Source organism: Caloenas nicobarica, chromosome 1, assembly GCF_036013445.1.
Source record: "Caloenas nicobarica isolate bCalNic1 chromosome 1, bCalNic1.hap1, whole genome shotgun sequence".
In the NCBI taxonomy this organism is placed as follows: domain Eukaryota; kingdom Metazoa; phylum Chordata; class Aves; order Columbiformes; family Columbidae; genus Caloenas; species Caloenas nicobarica.
This window is the reverse complement of record NC_088245.1, coordinates 29,857,821-29,883,134: the sequence shown is the minus strand read 5'-3', so window position 1 is coordinate 29,883,134 and position 25,314 is coordinate 29,857,821. Positions and strand designations below refer to the sequence as shown.

Below are 25,314 nucleotides of genomic sequence, written 5' to 3'. Positions count from 1 at the left end.
GAGAATCACTGTAAAGGGGGATGAATGCAGGCGCTGGGAAAGGCAGCTGAGATCCCAGCACCCACCCACCAGAGAAGATTACATAAAAGAGACAACCTGTTTTCTGAACAAGATGCCAAGAAATTCTCTGTATTAAAGAGCATAAACGATACTCATTGCAGATAACGTAGAGTTTGGAGGCAGGTGACCAGCTTTACAGACAAACAAGTAGCTCTATAAGAAACACATTTATTCCAGAGTGCTTTCCTATGGCTTTACACCTTGCCATTACATTTCAACACTTCTCTCTGCTCCCCTTTTTCTTTAGGCGTTACTTCCCTTCCCTGTGCTGTAATCCCTGCAGCTCTGTGCCATAATCCCAACATGATGGCAATGCCTGGAATGCTGCTGTATGTCACCTCACAATAACGTCCCAAATTCTCCCATATCCCATTTTTATCCCTCTGTTGTCCAGACACGATACATGTTACTGGTGTTGGGGAGCTGACTGACTGGCTGCTGAGCTGAGGAGACTAAATGGCTGCTGTTGGGAAACCAGGCAATGGTTTAAGGACTTAAACCCAAGGGCAGCACGAGGTATAAACTTCGTGCCTTTGAGATCTACGGGCTGCGGCCAAAGCCTGCCCAAACTTCATCAGTTTGTTCAAAAGTCATTAAGAGAAGAAGGACAGAGATGAAGATCATGTATATTTCATTTCTTTAGGTAACTAGGCTAAAACCAGAATAAATCTTCTATTCCAAACAAAATTTAAAACAAAGCAAATGTAGACACTGGCATTAACTTTTGAATCATCAACACCAGCCTAATTATTTCTGATTTTAACAGAAAAAATAGAAAATTGTGTCATGAATTTAGTGGTGATATTAGACACAAAATGTGGATTTGAAAAGCTTGACTAAGACTGACGATCTCTCTGTTACAGTACATGTTAAAAACATAAGTAAAATGCAGTATAATTCAAAGCTGAAATATCACTGAAAGAAACAGAACATAAAAAACTTCAGAAAAACTAATGAGTTGTAAGATTTTCCAGATACAATTACTAAGCTTCTATTGAAAGAATTAATCTGTAGCTAATTTTCGAGATTCAGCTCTTGTATATTTGGTAATACATTTCCCTAGGAATCCTTATAAGCATGACAATAACCAAAGGGTAAAATGCCAGTTGACTAGTCTGATACTTTGCATTAATGAGCTGGTGCCCTTCATGTGTGAGCATTGCTCAGCAATATTCAGTGCCAGTGTTCACTCCCAAGGGACCCTCTCCATGTAGCAACTCCATAAAATGTTTTGATCAGCGTTACAATGCCTGGCATTTTGCATGACGCAATTACTCATTTTTGTTTCATGATCCAAACATCACAAGACATTACTACGAAGTACCATTCATGGAAGATCAATTTTGTAACTGCATTTTGAACCGTTTCTTTTGCACTAAGCTACTGTCTTTCATAGGTGTATCTGCTCTGTTGAACACATCATCATGACTTAGTAACAGATTTTAACATTTAAAAAACACTTTTGCCAGCAGTAAAAGTGAACTAACATTTGGTTGGTTGAGTACAGATCTGTATCATATGCCTTCTATCTTAAGAGGCAGCAAGGAAGTAATTTTGTCCTTTTACATACTCTAAATACCATCTCTTAATATTCCTATCTAGTGCACATAAGCTCTAGTACTACCTTATACTGCTTAAATAATATGACAATATCACAGTTCAGTTTCCTCTAGCAGCAATATTTGCTTGATTAAATTATCTAACTTTGATTAAGCAAGAAGCATGGCCTTCTGAGAGACTGAAAACCATCTATTTATTTAATCGAAAACAGTGGAATAAATAGCACTCAGTAGTAGGGCTCAGCATCCACTTTACCCCACTCAGGCTCCATTAGCTAGAAGAGAGGAATCAGAGAACTAGTAAGGTTTACACCCATCCCTATGAAATATTACCTTTTCCTTCATCAGATCTGTCCTGTATATCTATTCTGCCACATTATGTAGGGTACACTGCCAGTGGATAAAAACTAGGCCTTCTGGCAGGTGCTTATCTGTTTGTTTTGACTTCTTGTAATCTATTAATTAAAAACCTCACACATCTCAGCCAGAACCACCTTGCTGCAGTCTAAGCAGCATTGTGCTACATATACTGTTTCTCTCATTTACTCTTCCCACTTCTCTCCTCCTATTTATAACTTCCACCATTACCTTTTGTCATAAATTATATCTGAGCTTTTTTTGCGGCAGCAAATATCCGCCTACAAGGACGCCTCTGTTCCATAAATTGCTCTAAAATATATTTACTAGAAGACGATGGTATTTTGTGGTAAGCAAGAAGAACATATCTTTAAAATAATGTTGAAAGATAAAAGGAAGCATTTAAAATTACCGCCTCATTAAATTCAATGTTTCAAAAAATTAGTGAAGCATAGTCTCTGGTGCTACCACTCAGCCATGAATCCCCTTGTCATTTCTTTCTTACTTCATTTGCATGTTTTCAAGTATAATATGCATTTTCTATCTTCCGCTTTGTGTGGAAAAATACTGACTTTCTTAAAGAACTGACTAGAATAAAAATAGTCACCATGTCAATTACTTAAACTAAATATATTTACAAAATAGAGGAAATATTTCCATAAACAACTACTTGTTTAAAGCATCACTCAGATGCATGTCATATAAAAATGTGCACATGCCATTCCTTTGAAGCCTACATTTTGCTATCCTGTGATTAACAAGCTGGAGAAACAGTCTTTAATAATTTTGGTAGAGACTGTTTAAAGAAAAAAGAATAAGAACTGCAAATATATTCTGACAGAATGAATGACAACCTTCATTCCCTCTTTACAAGTACTTGCATGAATAATTTTTTGTTTGGAGAAGTGGTTTGGTGGGGGTATTTTTTAATAATACCACAAATGTTGTGCAAACAGGCATCCATGCAAGGACTTGACAGAGTCAACTTGAGAATTAGTCTGGAAGAAAGAAGAAATACCTTGTAATATCAGTGCCTAATCATTCAGTATAGATGGTTAATTGTAAACAGAGGTAGCCAAAGCAGAAAAAGGCCAGCAGATAGCCAAGTCCCTTGCAAACCCCATGTCAGATGAATAACTTCTAATGTGGCTCAGGGAAGACCCAATCCATTTTGACATCACTGACCAAGAGACAGAAAGAGGATTCGAAAATACAGTGAGCTGATGGTAGTTACTGCTGAGGCTGAAATCCTGAAGTATATACTAGGCACAGGATTAACTATGGCTACTTGTTCGGCCTCTAAAAGTATCTCAGATGACTAAAAAAGTAATATCACAGATATTTAAACCTTCTGAATCTTCATTTACTCATACTGATGTCATTTACTAAGAAGCATATCTTAAAGCAGTATAAAATGCCAGAGAAGTTCCACACTTGGCAAACGAAGCAGAAAGATACAGCAGTAAGTGGCAAGACAGTTTAGCCAGCCTAAGTCACACACAATCACCCCATGATTAACAGCAGTGTCAGCCTCACACAACCACTCTCAACTTTCCCCCTTGCTCTCAGTTATACACATTTTAGTGATAGCTGATATTTCCAAGTGAAGGAAAAAAAAACCCCAACAATATATTGTTTCATATTCAGAAGAGAAGGAATGTTCCATTAATTATGATCAACCTACTGCCACTGAATCACTGGTGGAGCTGATGATGATTTGATGAGATCTGAATGGAAATAAACTCTAGACTTGAGCTCCTAAGACCTCTATTTTGATAGCTGATGGCACTGGCTACAGCTACTTTCCATATATCTCTGTATAATAGTAGGCTATGTGTGTAGGGGGAATATAAATGTGTCAAATCAAACACCATTCAAGCATTAATTCTAGAGATTTTTCGTGTTCTAGAAGTAAGAAAGTCTGAATAAACTCAACACTGTACTTCATAGATACATCAAACAGAAATCAAGCTTGAAACCCCTAGGAAATACTAAAATCTAAACCGAGGAATACAGACCTGCTCAACACTCAAACAAAAACGAAAATACTTTCAGTAAAAAAAGCCTAGGTTCCACAACATGTACTGAAAGTTGCCTACGAATAGCAACAATCCTAGGTGAAAATATATGCTGTAATACTAGTATAAAAATTGTCCACCCTATATATTTCCAAGGTAGCACTTTTGATTCATGACAGAGATAACTTCTTAGCAGCATTTTCTATCTTTCAAGCTCAATATGACCATCTGATTACAAAGAAAAGGCACTCGTGAATGGCATGCTTTCTTCAGAACAGCTCCAAACAGCTTTTAGGAATTTAAGGAAATCTGAAATTGCAGCATGACTGGACTCCCCTTTCCGGGGCAGTACTTAAATTTATCTAATAGTAATTTAAGCATAACATGTAAAAACACACTATCATACTAGGACATGATTACTCTCCTATCTAGGATCACCAGCTGAAAAATGGGCATTTTTTGTGTGGATCTAATTTGGTACTATGTAAGTTTTCAAATTTGATATTATGTAAGTTATATAAGTCCAGCAGAGCGGAGTCCTAGTGTGTATCTTTATGCAGGTAACTCCATCAATGAAACTGGTAGAAGCTGCCCTGAAAGAGCTCTGCAGCTACTCTCTTTCGTGATCAAACTGGGCAGACAGACATTATAAGTCTGACAGGTCCTCCTGCCAATGAACATGCTGCACAGTTAAGAAAAATTGAGAGTTAGTTGAATATGCACTTCTCCAGCTGTGTTTTCGCCATGGCCATATATAACATAATGAATGATTAAATAAACAAATATCGTAAACCAAACAAAAAACCAAATGCCTGATAGGAAGAATCAATCAGAATTGTGTAACCTTAGATGGACACCAACTTTAAAAGAGGCTCAGAGGCTAAGCTTATGGCTTTCAAGCAATTATATATGTCCCCTCTGTCCCTACTCTATCTGCTGTCATTGTAGAAGCCACAGGATCCCAGTCCCACTGTAAAAGTGGACCTGAGTACACATGAAAACCTGTGCAAAAGTTAGCTACTCTGAAAAACAGATTACATTTAAATACTGAAGTGTTTCATCAAAGCACAGGAATATCTTAAAGAGATAAATGAAAAAGAGAAATAAAAAAAGACCTGAACAAGTGGAAAGACAATTCTATTACTTACCCTCAGATCCTCCTTTGTGTTGAAGCTATCAAGAAGCTGTTGATAATGTCTATCAGTCATTTGTCGCAAGAGTGACAACAAACAAGAGACAAATTCCCCCTGTTCAGATAAGCCAAGAATAGCAACATTATAGATTATAATGTCTTCTGTAGTTGAGCTTAACCTTCCATCTTATAAGCACTTTAAAAAAATTAACAAATGCAAGCAAAACTAATTGACAATTAGGCTTAGACTCCATACATTAATTTATCTCTGAACTTCCTACCCATGTAAAGAATTACTCTTCCCCAAATGCAGTTTACTTGCTCAGCAAAATCTATTTGAAATAGTTCCAGAAAGGCTAAACCAGTAAAAGTTTGATTTGTGATTTCTTTCCCTTGTATCTGTTTTTAAACAGATTATTTAGGTTGCTAAAATTACAATCTCTTAGTCAACTCAATTTTGCAACAAATATAAATAAAAATATTTTGCAACAATTCTGGGAAAAATGCTATTGTTTTCCTTTAGGGAAAAAAATAACGGAGTTAACCGGCAATTTTTCAAAACATTTTTTCATTACAAAACTGAGTATTTGTCAAGAAGAAAACTCATTTATAGGATGGAACAAACTTTGAAAATGTTTTGATCAGAAGTTTCCTTGGACCTACAGAAGAATTTCTCATCAATACATATATCTAGAAGTTGAGCTTAACCATAGGGAAGACCACTCTCTCATTCCTGGATCCCCGGTCCACAATGTCCCACACTCCAGAAAAGGGGCACTCCAGGCAGCAGCTGAGGGACTTAGTGCACTGCTGTGCAGATTCCTCCTGGTCTCTGGAGATGCACATTCACCAGGCTGTTCTTCAGGAACAGAAGAGCAGAGAACTGCACTGGGTATCTCCAGTGAGCAATCAAACGGACAAGACGTTATGGGAAAACAGATTCTCCCTCGTTCCCTTGCCTGTCTGCTTCTTCACTTTTGAACTGGGAAGAAACACTGAATGGTATCAATCTGGCCAGACTGCAGACAGGATGAGGACAGGGAAGGGTGAAAGGCCTGGATTTCACCCCAGTGCTTAAAAGGAACAGTTCTAGCATCTTACAAGCTTGTCAAAAAATCCATAATATGCCTCTGGCTTGTATCTACCAGGATCGGGGAATGAGACTTGGAGAACAGAGAGGTATGATAACAGTAGTTTAAAATGATGCCTTTCATTGGTTTGCCAAGTCAAATTTTGGGAAGATTTTTCCCTGTCTTTCATTAAAAACAGAATATAAGATTAAAATGGAGTATGTTTTCACAGGAATGGCTGTTCTGGGTTTTACATTGGAAGGTCGGACTCACTTGAGATTACACCAACAAGTATACGAGGTATGTGAGGTGACAGCTTTCCCTGGCAACACGGTGCTAAAATACTACTTGTCTTGCCCATGTTAAGATTCTACACTGAAATAATTATCCCAAATTAATTACATCCCTGTAAAACCATTGTTTTTTACAGTTCACATAGCATTCTCAAAACAATATCCTCAGGCTACAAAGTCTCTTAATCTTCATGCTCTGGGCATAACCATCAAGGTCACAGCTGCTATCTTGTAAATATCTGAAAATGTATTTGCAACCCTATCAGGTCTTCAGAAAACAAAGACTTTGGTCCTTTATCATTATTTTTTAATATGTTTAATTTCATTATATCTAGCCTCAATATGATTTTATAGTGCCATTTTGTATAATGAAGGTTCATCTAAATAGGAATAATTTTTGGAGACTTTTTATTCCAGTTATGAAATCTGAGACCACTCAGCTTTGGTTAATTAGCCAAAATAAGCAGAGTAAATAAATAGGGGTGTAAGCTTACCTGATTGCTAGCTTGAGTGTGTATGAACATTTTGAATACTTCCCTTCTTGCTTAAGCATTTTAAGCAGTCCTTTCTAGGCACCTTCCTTCTATGCTCCCACATTTGCTTCAACTTATATCCTCACCAAGAGGGTGGTGAGGCACTAGAACAGGTTGCCTAGAGAAGCTGTGGATGCCCCATCCCTGGAAGTGCTCAAGGCCAGGTGGGATGGGGCTTTGAGCAACCTGGTCTGGTGGAAGATGTCTCTGCCAATGGAAGGAGTGTTGGAACTAGATGATCTTTAAGGTCCCTTCCGACTCAAATCATTCTATGATTCTACAATATTAAAAATCAGAGTTTTTTAGCCAAAGATGTGCTACTATAGTTGACAGACAGATCAGCTATAAAAGGGTACCAGCTTTAGCTAATTGTTAACTGACTTCTAAATCTGAGCTTTTAATTCAAATGTAGCTAGCTATACAGGCAGCTGGTTTTTAGAATAACAATGAACATTCAGCTGCATTTGTTGAACTCAGCAGAAAAATGTATGTTGTAAGATTTCTGCCGGTGTTAGCCACAGACTAACTACTCAGGGTACATGTGAATCATGCACAAAAGCAAACTCCACACACATAATGACCTTGATAAAATCCATTTAGGATCCAATTCTAGTACCATAAGTCAAGCCAAGCAGTATATCCAATTCAATCCTCTAGTAATTTTTTGTGTCTTACTTAAGGAGGGCAATTATTAAAACTCATGGAGCTCACAATTAAATTGCAATTCATTTAGGCTCTGAGGGACTGAACTTCCAAGATCTGAAATTAGTAAAGGTTTGCTTTCATTGGATTGCTTTCTGCTAACTCCTTATATGCAAACCCAGTTTTCTTAAGGAAATCCAAAGGTCTAAATCACTGACATCCAAAAGCAGAAGTTTCACCATTACATTAAATTCAGCCTTTGTTAGTGCAACTTCTGTAACGCTGACACTCTGAGGCCATTTCTTCTTTGTGCTCTTTCAGCATCACATGCAGCTTGGAGGTTACCATCTAACAAGATTCCTCACTGCAAATAGAGATGGTACCAAGGTACCAAAACTACTTCTGATGAAAGAAACCGTGCAATCTTAGCAGCACACAGCCTGACGCTGATTTTATGCTGCTTCTTTGTGCAGAAAAACAGCGACGCGTGGGCCCAGAAGATCACACTGAGACTGTATCTGCTGCAAAAACATTGAAGAATTTTATCCAGTGTGCTGCCATGATATATCTCACAAAGAATATTTTATGATAGATGCAGCTTGAGATAATGGTAACATACTGGAACAGACTCTATTGCTGTACTCGTACTGAGTACTTTATCATACTTGCTCCACAAATAGTTCCAAGAATCTGGTTCCGTGTGTTGCCATAAGCCCATACTGCATGATGTTTCTACATAAATGTATATAATTGCCTTATGCTGTGCTGTGAGTCACTTCCACATTAAGTATTCTTTGAGAGCCTACGGTGACAATGACATGGCTTTTCCGATGCATAAAAAGAAAATTTTGCAACTTGAAAGCACTTTCAGAGTCTAATTTTTTGATGGTGTGAAAAAATTAGGCTCTCATGGTATTTTATGAAAACTTAATCTGCAAGCAAGTGTATATCTCAGAAGAAACCAATAAGCTCAGTCTTGCTATGCTAAGTCTAATACTACTATCCTGACTTCAGCTTAGATTTTTCTTGTGATGGCCTGATGTGCCACACAGTGTACATTCATAATTTTGTAATTTAAAGAAAAAAAAACCCCGGACTCTGAGATGTATAGCCCTGCTGAATCACAGTGATTAAAGCATGGTGTTATCTTATTACAGAGCTTGGTCAGCTCCATAAAACACTGCATATAACATTTGTTCTCTGTGGGATAACGTAAAGCAAACAAAAACCCAACAACACATTTCTTCCACAGCTATTAAATGCTTTTGAAATGTTTGATCTCAGAGGAAATTCTGCTTTGAAAGGCAGCCATCTATTCATTAACAAAAACTATCAGTGTGAAAATTGGGCAATTAATTAATTAAGCGTATAGTGAGATGGTAAATCACACAGCATAGTATGTTCTCTGCACAAAGTGTTACCCCCTGACCTCATATTGGGGCCACACCCCTTGATATATTAGAACTGATTTGCCCTTCAAAAACAAATCTGGAATCTTGCTGAAAACAAAGCAAATTAACACTTCATTTTGTTTCCTTGGTGCTCATCATAGGCTTTTCTGTAAATGCCTGCATTTCAATCTTCTAATTTGTGTGAGTTTTTATAGCAGGTTGACCAAAATGTCATTTGTTAATCTTCTAAATCCATTCTCTATGCTCTACTTCATACAACTGAAATGCAGCTCAAATGTTTAGCCCAGAGAACGATAAAATGCCTTTCAATTAATAAATTTGGATTTGAACAAGTTAGCATCACAGATTATGCAAGCGTTTTTCGAGCTGTTTCATCATGTAAAAATGTATGCATTTAGGAAGTAAAATGTTATTGATTGATGTTCTTCCATTTTCAGGAATTCAAATTTAAAGGAAGTTTCAGAAAACTACTAAATTTGTCAATAAAAGAAACAAGAGGAAATAATTATTGACCTGAAACAGTCTCAAAAGAAATGTTATCTTTTGGGGTTTTTTTAGTCATATTTATAAATACATTTAGTGAAAAAAAATACTATTTCCACTGAAAATGAATAAAATGCAAGAAAAGTTTTCTTTGTTCTCCTCCTTCTCTGTTTTATACAGAAAATCTTAAAACTGTGAATTGCAACATGAAGACAATATTGTCAGAAATCTATTAGTCCAAACAGTGACAATCATGAGCTATTTCATTATAAGAAACTTACAGTCACATCTTGAAACTGGAGGCGCATAGCAGAGCCTGATGGTTGTGGTCGGCTGGTGATCTCTAGTATGGTCCTCAACAGAATATCTAGCAGGCTGTTTACAATCACATCAATTTCTTCCAGGACAGATTTTTCCTTAAATAATAAATACAACATTTAAGATTTTAAAACAGAATGATGACCACAGGCATATTTTCTTTGATGTCATTTTAGAAGCAAATAGTTTCTCAAATGTAACATTCATAGTAAAACTAAAAAGACTGCTCTCTACTTAAGAGATTGGTTAATTCTATTGTGTTTGGTTTTGGTTTGGTTTTTTTCCTAACAGTTTTCGATTAATTACACCATACTGAAATATAGAGGACTGTTATGAGGATAACTTTGAAGATGTTAGCATTCATGAAATCAGCATAGCTCTATTTTCAATTAATATTTAGAGGAAAGCAGTAAATAATACACAAGAACTTTTCAGGCAAGATTTTTATAGGTAACGTCCATATATTTTCTGGGGAAATTGCCAAGCGGCTTAAATTCCAAAGAGTAGAATTCTGTTTTTGCGCTTTGAAACTATCACCAGAAAAAAGCAGATGGTGCTCAACCTTCAAGACCTGCTTCAGCAGTAAAGACCAGCTACATTGCTTACAATCAACTGCATAGCACAAACAAATTAGTCATTTATGTAAGCCTGCAACTGCCTGTATGCAACATCAATACAAAGGAACCAAAGTGTTCACTGCCAAAAGAGACCACAAATACCTTAATTACATGCATGAAAACACTTGATGAAGTCAAGTCGTAGCTACTTTTCCTTCTTAATTCAGATGGAAATCTGTTTTCCCTGCTTCAACAATGTTTTCTATCTCCACTGCAGCAGACAACACAATCTTGATCTGAGTGATTTTACCCACAATTTAAGATGACATTTCTTTGCAGAAAGAAACACTTCATAATCAAATGCACACAACCGAACTAAAACTCAGCTGACAAATGGATCACTCGACTTCGCTGACATCGAGGTGTAGGAGTGATATTTTTTTTTTTTCCTTCCTACACACCCAAAGCACGTGATTCGTAACAAAACTCAAAATTCCTGTTTGGACTCAAGGTGAGTCTAGTGTCACGACCATGTTGTATGTCACTCAGTCCAGTATCAAACAACTGATAGCTTTGCTACTTATGAAGGCAGACAGTATACAGTGTATTTAGGAACTATATCAGCCATGAGGACTGATGTACAAACTACTGTTAGAGTGCCCAACAACCTCAACTTTCAAAGCTGCCTGACTTGTGCCCTCAACCTCTAAATTATCTTGATTACCATGGAAGGAATGAAGTTCTGAACTGAACAAAAATAATATCAGTCACCAAGTTACTAACACTCTCAGTGACTTGAAGACTACTAAAAATAGTAGCTGCATATCCTGACCATCGGAGAGAGTTTTATGTAGACATCCACTTGTTTTTGTATACATCTCTGGCACGGTGACTCCAAACAAAAGATCTCCTGACGTTAAGACCAGACACGTAAGCCTTTCTCCCAATCTAAAACCACAGCTATGTTTTATCATCGATCATTTTATCTCATGACAAAGTATTACACTAATCCAGGAGCGGCTGCAATGAAAATGTTGCCACAGTGCCAAAGTTGCAAGCCGCATCCATATCAAATCACTGATGGAGCGACTTTAATTGCTGACAGTGGTATGAAATGAAGAAAAATGAAGAAACACAAGAAATAGTTCTCACAATGCATTACAATGTAATGCATGCTGGCCTTGATATGTATATACGTCACTAATTAAAGGCAACGTTTGTTCTTAATTGTCTTATATCCCTTTGCCTGTAAGAACTTACACTTGCCTTCATATTTGCACTACACCTATCTAAGCTATTATAGCTCACATATGCAGCTTTCACAGGTGCATTTGCAAACACAAACATTAGAAACTGGCCACAAAGTTTAACAGCCAACAATGAAATGCAACCCCTCTTGCAATACTCATATCAACCTATTTACCTATATCAACCTTGTGACTGAAGATCCCACAACAGAAAATGCTGCTAAAAGAAAGTGGACATTTATCTCTGTCCAATACAACACTCAAAAAGAGTCAAAGCTTGGCAGAACGCTATGTGCTACCATTAAAATCTTGCATGGAAAGAAAAGACCCACGAGAAATCAAAATGACACGTTTATGCAGAATCATGACACAGAGAACCCTTTAAAATGGTCTCTGTCAAGGTCCAGTTTGTGTCATTAAATGTCTTTGAATCATATAAAGATGTTCAACACCTTGTGGATGTGACATGGTGTTTACTTACTGAGCTGTTCTTCTTGATGAGGCAAAATATGTTGCTAAGGATACGTGCACACATTATAAGGTCCTTCTGCTCTTGTAAATGCATGTGGAGATGATGTAAAACTACCGGAAGTAGAATATACCGAGAATCTGGAAAAAATGAAAAAATTTATGAGTAGGAGCTTCTCATACAATAATTTAATTTTAATATAGACATTAAATGTGTCTTCAGTCCAAACCAGTATTTCTTATAAGCAGAAGCTTTTACTTGCTTTAACCAACATTTTTGATCAGCAAAAGCTTTTACTTCATAATCATAATAATCCTAAAGCAAATATTTAAAGAATAAAAAATATGCTGAAAGTCAGCATGTTATATCATGGATGGAGAAAAACACCACTATGTGGAACATAGCATATATAACAGAAAATTCTAAGTATTTATCGAATTGTCATGTGAAAAAACTTAGTACCATAATATTGTATTCAAAATAACGTGAAATTATGCTCTAGTGTTCCCTGCCATGTGACTGGATCCCTTTGCAAGCCAAGGTCACAACAGACTTAATCTTGAACTTATGTTATTTACAAGCAGTACTTTCAGATTTCTTTCAGGATTTTCACTTTTCCAGATTCCTCACTCCTACTGAGTATGAGCAATTTAGACTGCTGGTGTCTACATAGAATGATTTGCCTTTCCTCTATTTAATTTTCTAAACACAGCTCTTTGGTGCTATTTTCAGTCCTGAATTCTCTCAAAATGATGCAAGAACTTCAGTAACATGCTACATTTTCTTGCTTCTTTTTCTCATAATTAAGGATGACGCTATATAGGAAGAGTCCAAATACACCTGTGATAACACATTGAACACCTATTTATAACTTGACAAATTGAATGGGCGTTATCTATTTTCATTCTATTGTTTTTACATCTTTTCCACAGCTGATAAATTAAATGTATTTGAATCACTTCCTCTATTAAAATTTTAATGATGATTATATGCTAAAGTATCTAAATATATTCATCTATTTAGTTCCTTTGTTCATTAATGTAATTATTTCCTAAAAAATGAGTTTATCTACCTGGAAAATTACCCCTTGAAAATAATTTTGCCAACCAGGTACTGTTTGTGGATTAGTCTAAAGGCTTTTTTGGCCTCACATATTTCCTGTTTTTTTCCATGAGGGAGGAAAAGATAGATTTATTCTGAGATTTTATTTGCTGAATGCTTCTTTCACTCACTGGAATACAGCACTAATCTTTTCTTTCTCTATTATTCCCTTGGTTTCATTGTCTAGTTACCTGTATAACACAAATCATATGGACAAGTTGATTCGCACACACTATTTAAGTATATTCTTGTTTTCAAAAAAAGCCTGCTTGATCTTTTTAAATGAGTGTTTCATGCTTATTTTTTATTTAGCTCTTTTGCTGTATCTTCCTACTGAAGAAATATATAAAGACAGACTGTATGGCAACAGGCAAAAGGCCATCAATGAATCTAAAACCAGTGGTACGAAAACCCCAAACCGGGAAACAAACAGCCTGTATCCAGTGACTGTTTATTTCTTCAAGTGCCTCAGTAGGTTTTCATCAGGGTTGGTGTGAGAGTTCATATCTGCCTTTAGCACTGCAGCTGGGCAAAAGTGTCTCAACCAAACCAACGAGGCATTTGCTTTTTGCCTACCTAAAACCCAGAAGTTCAGCAAAGTGTTGCCCCAGGTAAGTGAGATGCCAAATGTGCGCAGCTGCCATGGACCCATCCACTGTAAGATCTACAGGGCCGAAAGGAAAGCAGGCAAGAAGATGGCTAATGTGCAGACCTGTGTTTAGGACAACGTCAGCTTCTGATCCCCACCACTAAATCTGCTTATTGATTACTGATAGGTGAAAATACAGACCTAATGTCTTCATCTGAATTGAAAAAGCAGGACTCTGCTTTCTTATAAAACAGACCTAACCTCTGGATTACAGGGGACGGCTCCCTTTCCCTGCCTTCTGGTAGGTATTATATAAAGTGAATTCTTCACTATCTGATAACCCATCTTCAAGAGCACAGATGAAGGGTTCACTACGCAAACCAGCCTGTGGTTCTGTGGCTGGGGTACTCTTGGCAGGCGGGTGATGGGACCTGAATCCTGGCTGACAGAGCACTGAACCTGGTCTTCCATTCCCAGGCAAATGCTCAAATCGTTACTCAACTCCACAACTGAGAGCAGTTATAGTAGCTCTTTCACACATTGCTAGTGGGAGCCTTATCCTCTGGGCCAGAGGTCCTCTGAGGACAGCAGGTCCCATCGTGTAGCTACAACTCAAATCCCTCAGCCCAGAATGTGAGGAGAAAACAGGAGCAGCCCTGTGCCGAGGTGTTTCTTCTTGGTTAACTCCAAACAGCTTCCTGACGAGCACAAACAGGGTTTGGTACCTTTTCTGTGTACTTTTTCTCTGTGTGCTGCTTATGTGTAAGCACAGCATTATGAACTCCATTTTGAAGATGAGAGAATCTACACCTAGAAACATTTGACTTGTAAAAAGCCAGTTCTTACATACGATATGGCCTGAAGCATCTCTGTCAAAACTGAACATCCTCATTGCACTGTTTCAAGTATCCCATTTTTGCAAAAGCTCCATAAAATGATCAGGAACTTTGTTTTACCAAGATCAAACAGAGTAGCAAAAAGCATCTTACAACTGCACATGGGAGGGAACAGTGCCAGTTATTGAATTAACCACCACATATAACACAGCTTCAGATAGACTCCTTGTAATACTAATCTAAATACGTCTCTGTCTTGACCTGTTTAGACAGAAAGATGTACTGATACTACAGAAGAGGAGGGCTGGCATATTCACCTCTGAGCCAGACCAAGGGCTCTGCGAGAAGGTTTGGAGAACACAGTGTACAACATTTGTCTCAGGTTACTCTTTTTCTTAAAAATTGTCAGCTACAATGTCAGCCACTGTATATAGAAAAATTAATGAGCGCAAGGAATGGTGCAATAATCAGAACTCTCAGCCATCAGTCACTGTCCTAATTTTTCTTCTGTGCAGGAAGCCAAATTAGCTGACTGTTTACAATGCTAATACTTGCCCTTTACAAATATTATACAGAAAGAGACAGAAAAAATCATGACATAGAGCTTTTCAAGTACATGCTTAGCATAATTAGAAAGAGAGACTACTTGGGGCAATCCTTGTGACTTTCCTGTGCAAGCTACATTACATTTAACATTTAACACACTGCACAAGTTTCCCCCCTTTGCTTTTTAGTTAGTGGCGAAGCATCAGCACAGACATACAAAACTTTATTTTTTTCTAGTGTATTTTAACAATTAATTTCAGAAAGATGATATTAATTTCAATAACTATATCTGAACAGATGGTCAAAACTTCAGCCTGCCTGGAAAAAAAGCATTAGTGTAATGGAACATTTTAAACAAATAAACAGCATTCTCCTTGAACAGTGAGAAACAAGGAAGTCGCTCTTGGTTTTGCTTGTTTTACTTGGACCTATTCAATTTACACTGCCCTGTTTGAAAGAACCACTGGACTTGAGGGTGGTAGAAGAACATACTTAAGCCAAACAGTTATCACTACAATTCCAAAACCGAACACATAAGCCTGCTCTGTGAAGGCATGGACATGTCACTGTTCTCAGAACAGTTTGAAAACTTTTATGAGGAACTGTTTCATTTGAAAGAAAAAAATTGCCTGTAGTGTGGAAGAAAAACACAGGTATGGCTGAGAAAGCCCTCCCTTGGTCTACAAAAAGCCATGGATGCGAAGCATCATTTGCAAGGCTTTTGCAAAGTATTTTCTGCTCTCCACTATAGAGGTACTAATAAAAGTTGAATTTTTTTATGCAGTATACATACGTACATCCCCCCACAGGTGTCTGTGAAGCACATATATAACAAACAACTCCAAAGAACAGTGTATTGCTGTGGAAGACAAATTAAGAAATACTAATTAATCTGAGAAAGATGTTCGAGTACTTGAAAGCAGTACTATGGATCAATGTGTAAAACCTTTATGTTTCAAAAAAAAAAACCTCTCTTTTCAAATCTGTGTTAATATGTAAAGTTTAATGGATTTTACCTAAATTTAATTCAGGATTTGTATCAACAGTTTCAATATTGGTAGACTTTTTGCATTTTAATAGCAATCAATTCATTTGCAATGATTACTGAGATATATTACCTCAAGTTTTCACAGCTATTGAATTTGTAAGCTCACAGTAGTGCACTTAGAGAAAAATAATACTGATGTTCTGCTAATTCCTCTTTAACCACATCAAAAAGGACATGGTTCAAGACATATTTCTCTGTTATTGGCTCTAACTCTTCCCAGCAAAACAGACTTAACTCCTCCCCAAAGCAAGCTATAATAATATCTAATGCATAAAAGACAACAAACAAGAGCGTTAAACTACTGATGTATTGGAAATGACAAAGGTAGAAAATCTTCTGGGTACAAGCATATGTAGGTCATCAATTTGGCCACTGTACAGAATCAACGGGGATGCGTCCAAAGTTACACCCAAGATACCAGGAGACTGAAAGAAAGGCCAGACAGAAAAAAAAAATACTGCTAGTCTTTATCAGCAGGAAAACTGTCATATGTTTCTTTTTAGACACCCAATGTAGTGTACTACAAAGATGCAGAAGTAAATAGGGAAAAATAGAAGTAAAGGCCTTAACACTCACTAACTTTTCACAGGAGCTAGGCAGATAACTGCTGTTGACACTTTTAAACATCTCTGTAGTTGTTACTTATAGGAAGAGTTGAAGTTTAAAATCACTGAAATAGAAAAACGTTCTAAGTAAGCTTTACCAAAGCCTCAATACAGAGCCATTTGAGACATCCCATCCACACACAATCAGTAAATACAATATATAACCTGCATTCTTTAGAGAGGCAGGTAGAGACCAGATGCATCAAATGCATCTGAAATTGTACCTACTATCTGTGCTTGGGTACCTTAAATCAACCCCTGTGTGTCCGATGTTTCTGTTTTCAGCAATATACCAAATATGTCTCCCAATTTCAGCGAAAGCATAGCTTTAGTGCCAGCTGATTTCTGTGGCAGTGGGAGCTAATGTGTTAGTTGCCCAGGCCCTTGCAGCACAAAATACATAAAACTCCCACGCTAAACTACTCTCAGCTGTTTCCAAGAAAGCTCCAGATAACAGAAAATATTATCTAAGATGTGCACTCCTCATTTTCAGGTGTTTGAATAAATAGTTATTTCCTGTGTTCCACCTAGTTCCAATGCGTTAGCTAGCACCACAGCTTGCGGCATCTTCATCTGGGAGACAGAAATCAATTATTTTCACAGCAGCACGCCACAACTTCGCATTAGGATGTACGGTTTACTCTGCTCATTAACATAGCCTCGTGCAATATTTATTTTCCCACGAGGATTTTAAAAGGAATTCCTTCTAGGAATTGACTGAGGGAAAGTCTACTTATATTTTGGTATTTCAAAGAGATAAAACATAAGGGCAAAAAGACCGAGATGCTGATCTCCACATGACCCTTCAACTTAATCATGACAGAAATTATACATTACAAGTGTTTGCCTGAGCTTCCTACCATAGACATCGGGAGCTTATAGTACTGCCTGATGACTTTCACATAAGTTTACCTGTGGTCTAAGAAATTTATATTCTATTTGTGTATAACCCACACTTCATGTAAAATTTAACATGCAATTTTCTTTGCTTTTATAGTCAAACCAACTCATATGACTTCTTAATAATGAAACTGGATTTGAATTAAAACCTCACGCTTTTACAAATGGAAGCAAACAAAAAAACCTGTCATATGGCTGAAAACAGATTTACAGTTCCAAGAAAGTCCCCAAGAGTCTCTTACATAGCATTAAATAACTCTCTTTAATTACACTCATTCATTTGGATTTTCTGGTTCGGCCGACCTAACCGAGATAATGGGAGGAAAATGGAAATTGTGCTACCTGGTCCCTAAGTCGTTTGGAAAAAGAAAAATGTAACTTAAGAGCATGCTTAAGATTGCTCCATGAATATGTCACCATCTACCCAGAGTATCAAAGGCCTGATCAATGAGCTGTAGGGAGAGCTCACTGTTCTGCGAGGGACCTCTGTGGAGGCTCCCAAGGGAAAGGATAAGCTGTTTTCACAGACAGAATGAAGCAAAGTAGCCAAGACCCAATACTTCTTACTCATTTCTTTGAGCTCATACTTTTAAACTACAATCACTGAAAGCATTATAAAAAAAAACACATTCTAAGGTGTCTTCTTTTGCAGCATCTCAAAATATTTTTGTGTAGCAGAGCCTTCATCATTGTAATGTGTTTATCTTGAATGCCTTAGATGATAAAACTTACTGTTTCTACTGAATTCCATTAGCCAATACCCAAATAGCTCTCGAGAGGGCTTTTGGTGAGTAAATTAACACTCATTAGAATTCTTCAAATCTTTTCTATTTGAATACTTTTATTTCCAAATGACTTCATCTGAAATTTAATATTTGGTCACTTCTATGGGTTCCACTTAGAACAGAAAAAAGAATGTCAGGCTCACCACCACACAGCAGTTGTTTCTTCCACATAGCAAATAACTATGCTGTTATATACTTCATGTACAAGCTATCACTTGCATTTGTGTAGTCTTTTTATGCTACATTAAGAAATGGAGGATTGAAAGTGCTGAACTGGCAAGAGTTATACAAATAAGACTTAATGGATAACTGGCAACCTATTTGCTGAACTGCCTCCAAAGGAGGGAAAAAAAAAAAAAAAAAAAAGAGAGGGTCAATTTAGTAAAGCTTTTTCCTTTATAATTACTCAAAAAGTATAAGGCAAACTTCCTTCACAGACATATTGCCAGCAGTAGATAAAAACAAACCTTTATTTTAAAGAGTCTTTGTCTCTAAAAACCAAACCACTGAACTCAACTAATTTTATTCTTGTAAATGAGCAGGTTGTACAGAGCTTCAAGAATTGTGCCTCGAGAATTGTTCCTTAGGAAGGAGCAACTCTGAGCAACACTATTCCCTTCAACACCCACTGGCCCGTGTACCAAGCACACAATTTGAGTTCCTTGTCTGCAGGCAGCCCAGGGTAACCTCACCTGGGTTAGTGTACAGGTGACTCTCTACAGTTTTCCCAATACTCTGCAGTTTGACAGCTTGAAGGGACTCATCCCCATGCTTGACCGTTGGCAGGCTGCCCAGAGCATCGTGAACCAAATTTGCCACTTCTCTTACATCGAAGAGCTTCAAAAGTTCAGAGTACACCGATGGGAATGAGCTGAGAAACACAGCCTAGAGAAAAAGGGCAAAAATGGACAGTCAGATATTGCAGTATAGCTTTGACATTTATAGAATTTAAATAACTAGAGAAATTTTGGTAACGGTAGAAAAATGCCTGGTTTTACATTCAAGATTAATTAGTAGCTTTAAAAATGGTCACGTTTTCGGAAGAAATATCCTCACATTCATTAATATGCTTACACTTGTGACTATTTTCCTTTAAGCATTATCTAAAAACTGTTGATTTCTCCCAGGACTAAGTGAAAGTAAAAAGCTTAGCCAAGAACAAAAATATTTATACTTTACAGATTCTTCACAATCTACGTGTGAGAGGAAATTTTTAAAAGCATAACAAAACCCAGCTGATATCAGAAGAAAAAGATTTGAGTGGAGTTGTTTCAGTTTGCTTTGTTTTAAGAAAAGTAATATGATGGCCTCCATATACTCCATGTTTTAAATAGTTAACATTTTTATTTTGGAGTGAGACAACACTGGCAGTCTCGGTTCATTTCAACAATCCTAAAAGAGGGTTAGAAAGTCATTGGTGAGTATAATGAATATGGAAACAAAACACTGGAAAAGAAAGAAGGATAATGCCAGAGAAAGGAAGCCAGAAGTGACATTCCCTTCTTCCTCTCTGAATCCTGCTGATTGAGAAAAGCTGCTCATACCTCAGAGGGTCTTCACATTGGTGTAAGAACAGGTGACATACAAGGTTAAAAACACTGAAGAAGAATTCCAAATCTGGTTGTTCATATCATTTCGCGATTATGTTTTCATTCCACCTGCTTCATGATAAGAGATGGAAGAACCACCTCTCTACTCTGTTCTCTCTGATTTGCCATTGTCTTGGAAGAGCCATTTTCCACAGAGCTTAAGAAATTAATAATTCTTAACAGGTCTTGAATGTCTTTGGTTACAGAAATAGGGGAAGAGGACAATATATCTATGAGCTCTAGAAGTTGGTAAATCTATGGCACTGAATGTAGAGAGCTGTCTCCTGTGTGTTTTGCCCCAGCGCTTTAGCACTAGCCAGTTTTAGTAGTTTCAACTGAAATAAAGATAGCAGCTGTGAATTAAAACACACAGTTCATCAAGACTGAGAAGTTTTCTGTAAAGCATGAAAACTCTTGATAGTCCTTTGTATGGCTCAAATTCTTCAGTTCTGATGTGGTTAAAACAAGTTGTAAAATGCCCAAAAAAGAGAAATTACTTTATTTGTATCAAACAACATAATTATTATACTTATAACATAATTATAATTCAAAATTTAATATTAGATTTAGGATTATCTTTGCCAAGTATATTTAGAAGTTGCTGGTGTGAAAATTTCACAATATAGGACAAAAAGTATAAAGATGAGCTGAAAATGCCATTTTGCTTTAGGAAAAGCACATTTTCTTTCCTAGGCATACAGGAAAGGACACGTATACATTTTCTATATTGGACATGGAGAGTGGCAATAAGCAAGGCACACTTGAAAACTTACTTGTAGTTGGGATAAAGCACTAGCTCCTTTGCTTTCTTGGGAAAGGAAGAAGCGTACTGACATAAGAAGCTCTTGAATACAGCAGCGAAATTCCTCCTCATTCTGCCCACCAGTGGCAATAGAGAATAACCTTCGAGACTGAACTATATATTTAAAGATATATTCCTGTGCCTACAAATGTCAAAATCAGAGAGAACTCATAAAAATGAACCAGCTCATCTTTAAATAGAACACACACAATAATTGTATCATTTAAATAATGACGACTGTCTGAAACAGGACACCATGTTTTTTAATTTTGGCAAATCTTTCTACGAAACACTAACAACATTTCAAAAGCACATACTTGGAAATGCTCTTCCCTTGCCTTTCATAATCTCTACAGATAAGGGAACACGTGTTTTTGTAATTAATGGAAAACTGCAAAATCTCAACACTGCCCCCTGCCTCATCCCTCACATGTCTTTGGCTACAGAAACAGATATTGCATAAACATACAGGACAACATGGTAGGCTCAAAATTTTGAGCCATTCTTGGAATTTCTCTGCTGTTTAAAGGTTGTTCTCCTGTCAACTGTTAGCCAGATAATTAAAAAAAACCCCACACAACTTAAGTTGCAAAACTGTTGGAATGTAAATTAAAAATACAGCCCTTTGTTATTAGCAAGACACTTAAGTTAACAGCAGCATAGAAAAGCACAGAAGGGTACCATGCTGATATTTTATTTCCAGACAGCAGCACCTCTCCCAAATGGAGATATTGTTTTGTACAACTCTGCCTGACTCCACGCTGGGCTCTGTTGATAGTATAAATTGGTGCAAGAGCAACCAAACCCACCTTTTTCAGTAAAATTCTCTGGTGTCAGGACTGAACCATTAAGTCAGCAAGCATGTCTGCCATTTAGATTCAGTTATGCAACAGATGTTAATACCACCAATAAAAATCTATATTTCAATTCTTAGTTCTACCTCCTACCCATATATATCCCCATTCTGTAAGGAAGACAGAGCTCCAGAGTCTAGCAGTAGTAAGTTCCATTGATCAACTATTGACAAAAAAGAACAATGAATAAACTGACTGCAATTAAAAAGTCTGCAGTGTTAGTACTACCATTCCATCATTTATACATACACTGCTTGATTTCCTAAGTTAAATCTGTTGGTACTGTATGAATACATCATTCAAATACATAATTGCCTTTGACTATTTTTATTACCTTTAGTACTTCCTGAATGTGCTCGTGCAGTTCCACTTCAGTGACTCGATCAATGTGCCACTTAAGTACTTTTATAAGATCTCTAGAATAGCACATCAGAAAGTATTATAACACAGAAGTGGAAGGTTACCTTTGCATTCAAAATGCAAACCAATACCTGTCATATGAGAAACACTGACAAAATAAAAAAAATATATTACAAGATTTCACAAATCACTACGGGCAAAATATGACACTTGGGTTTCAGTCTGCTGAAAGGCACCTCGTAGATCTCTGTCGAACAGGAAATAATACCAGCAACGCATGTGCAGTAGAATGACTCTGACAGGGATACACAAGCTCAGTTAAGCCAGAAGAGCCCCTGCCAGCATGGACTGTCCCTGCTGTTCCGTGCATCGGTTTGCAATCTCCTTAAACTGCACTGGTTTCAATGGATGTCTAGCTGGCAAATAAATACTGAGTACAGCAGAGTAAGTGATACTTGTCAGTGCACTGATTTATACAGTGAACACAGTTGCAGCTGGGGATGTTACGGCTCCTGTGTTGTTTGAAGTAATGCAAATAAAGAAATTCACTGAAGAAAGAGATTTAGAATTCAAGCTAATGTTAGAACATAGGGAGTAACCTTTCTGGTAACTTATTTTACCCTTTTTTAACGGCCTAACTCTGGGCATTCATGCAAGCATTGCATTTTATTTCTAATGATACCGCTTAATTTAACCTAATGATTGATTCTGCTTAGTTTACCAATCACTGTCAGCATTCAAATCAGATAAAATATAGACTTCACCTGTATGCAAGTGCTCCTGCAAAATGACTTTCAATGTAAGTGTCCATTACTGGCTTAAAGTGGTGAAACTTGCTGTCCTGCAGCAAATTTATTATGTGAACCTAAATGTGAGGGGAAAAAGAAAGAATATGTTGTGGGGGTTTTTTCACTTAGTTCTTAAATAGTGTTAAGCATCATCACAAAATGAAACTTACCAAACAATCAAATACTTTTGATCCATATTTTTGAGAATTTTCATCTAGAATTCCAAATAAAGTGTCTAGTGTATCTTGAAGAAACTGATTGGAGAGAATAAGAGACAGTTTAAATAAGTAAATGGTTATTTTTGTGACATACAAATGCATTATTTCCCTCATATTACCTAAAAGGATAGAAAGGTATATACCTTCACTATTTCTGAACCATCAATTTCTTTTAATTTTGAAAGGCAACCTGCAATTTTGTCTGGGTGGGTTCTCCATTTCAGAAGGTCAAGCATGTCTCCTGTAAAAACAAAATGCAAGATTAAAGTTGGAAGCAAAGCAGCATTTCAGGTTTTAAATTCTACTATTACAGTCCACTCAGCAAAACTTGGCATCATTAAAACAAAAGAAAACATCTCAAGATCTGCCATAATATGACCTGCCCAGCAACAAATTTTCATTCCATAATTCTTAACATATGTGTTATTTCTCCACCAATAGAAACACAAAAACATGGTACTGGGGCACTAAAATCAGTCTCCTGTGACGAGTCTATCATGCAGTCTTGTTCAGATATTTGTCAACTGCTGTCTTAAGAAAAGTAATTTTATTGCCGTCTTCTCGTCCCATTAAAGGATGCGCCTTCCCGAGCCATCATTTGGCAGCTAGAAGTAGTCTCCCAATTACTAGTTTGAATATATTTAAAAGACCCATCTTCTTATGTCTTTTTTGGAGAACAAATACAATGCTCCTAAGATCCTGCTTTATTAATAGGCAACACAAACTCTTCTGGAAATTCAGCTCTTCTGAGCTAAAACATTCGTCCAGTTTTAGTTCATTCTCCTTTAGTTTTCTTGACCAAAATAGTAATTACATTACAGACAAGATTACATCATTGTTTCCTATATCATTAGCAATCTCATATGTCTGCTATAATCACCTGACATATATGTTCCAAAATTTGGATTTACTATTTTTTTTTTTTTTTTAGAGACAACATATTGGTGGCACAGATACGTTTGATACTGTTCAGCTCCCTGGCTACAGCAGAATCCCCAAGAGACTCCATTAGGGTATGATCCTCCCTTTTGTACCACTAGATTTCATCTAATTTGTACTCTTTTTAATTAATTATTTAAATCAAAGTTACCTTGCTTCGCCTATATTATATATGACTCTTTCAACTGATGAGTCCTTTCAACTACCTATTAGCAGCAAATTTCATTAACAGGCTCTAGTGAAGTAACTTCCATCTCCACACCTTTTCACCCCTTTAAAATAGAAATCAATCCCAGGCCTAATTCTTCAGACCTAGTAGTATTTTCCTTCCGCTCAGGAAGGAAATTCCTTCCACTACAGTGCAATCTGCTAGCTCACTTTTAGCCTGTATTTACCAGTTTTAAAATTCTTATGCTAGTCTGTATCTTTACTAATTTACCATGTGGTGTGTTATTAAAGTCCAGATGGTTTAGATCTTCTGTGTTTCCTCTGAATAATAATAATAAAAAACACCAAAACTTTGAAAAGAAAGATGAAGAAGTTTATTCTGGCGTGATATTTAGCTACCCGCCCATTTTTTCATCCATGATTTCTTGTAAATACTTGCATAAAATTCATTGGAGGGTGACGGCCCAGTTAACACATCTGCTCTTTCATCTGCCTTAAATGCAGGTACTATATTTATTACTCTTAGGTCATGTATGCTTGCTTTCAGCTTCAGAGATGTACTAAAAACCACACCTCACTACGTGATTGGGCATTTCATGTCCCATACCATTCAATATCCTAAAATAGAGTTTTCCAAACTTAGTTTGGCTTTTCAGCAGTATTCACTTGATCTTGACCCTTGCTGAACTCTGACACGTTGCTGTTATTTTTCTCCCTTTGGTCACTCCTCACATTTTCTGCCTGTGACTCACTCGCTCAGGCCTGCAGCACTCCTGTCCAGTTGTATTCAGTAAAAGTCCCACATATTTTTGAACTGTTGAATTAAATAAATCTCAACACTCCTTTACATTTAAGTTTACCGCTTCCACTTCTCACTCAGCAAGCTTTTCAGAATTTCTCAAAACCTGGCCATCTGAAGCAGAAAACCTTAACCACTGTCCAATCCTTCCAACAGTTTAAGCTGAACCACTGTTTAATTGATCAGTCCAGTCTTAGAAGGATCCAGTTCTTCTGAAATGTTCTCAGTACTTATCAA

At 37.0% G+C, this 25,314-nt stretch overlaps 1 protein-coding gene across 2 annotated transcripts in view; it reads right to left on the bottom strand.

Moving 5' to 3' along the window:
- Positions 1–25,314, bottom strand: part of DOCK4 (dedicator of cytokinesis 4) — a 237,028-nt gene that overhangs the window by 57,451 nt on the left and 154,263 nt on the right. For both annotated transcript variants that reach the window (XM_065633327.1, XM_065633337.1), the window contains exons 18-26: positions 23,315–23,412; positions 23,124–23,207; positions 22,930–23,030; positions 22,140–22,221; positions 20,923–21,093; positions 19,253–19,445; positions 12,163–12,290; positions 9,841–9,975; positions 5,143–5,241 (exon numbers count right to left, since the gene is read on the bottom strand). In XM_065633327.1, the coding sequence (XP_065489399.1) occupies positions 5,143–5,241; positions 9,841–9,975; positions 12,163–12,290; positions 19,253–19,445; positions 20,923–21,093; positions 22,140–22,221; positions 22,930–23,030; positions 23,124–23,207; positions 23,315–23,412 (1,091 nt within the window). The remainder of the gene's footprint in view (positions 1–5,142; positions 5,242–9,840; positions 9,976–12,162; positions 12,291–19,252; positions 19,446–20,922; positions 21,094–22,139; positions 22,222–22,929; positions 23,031–23,123; positions 23,208–23,314; positions 23,413–25,314) is intronic.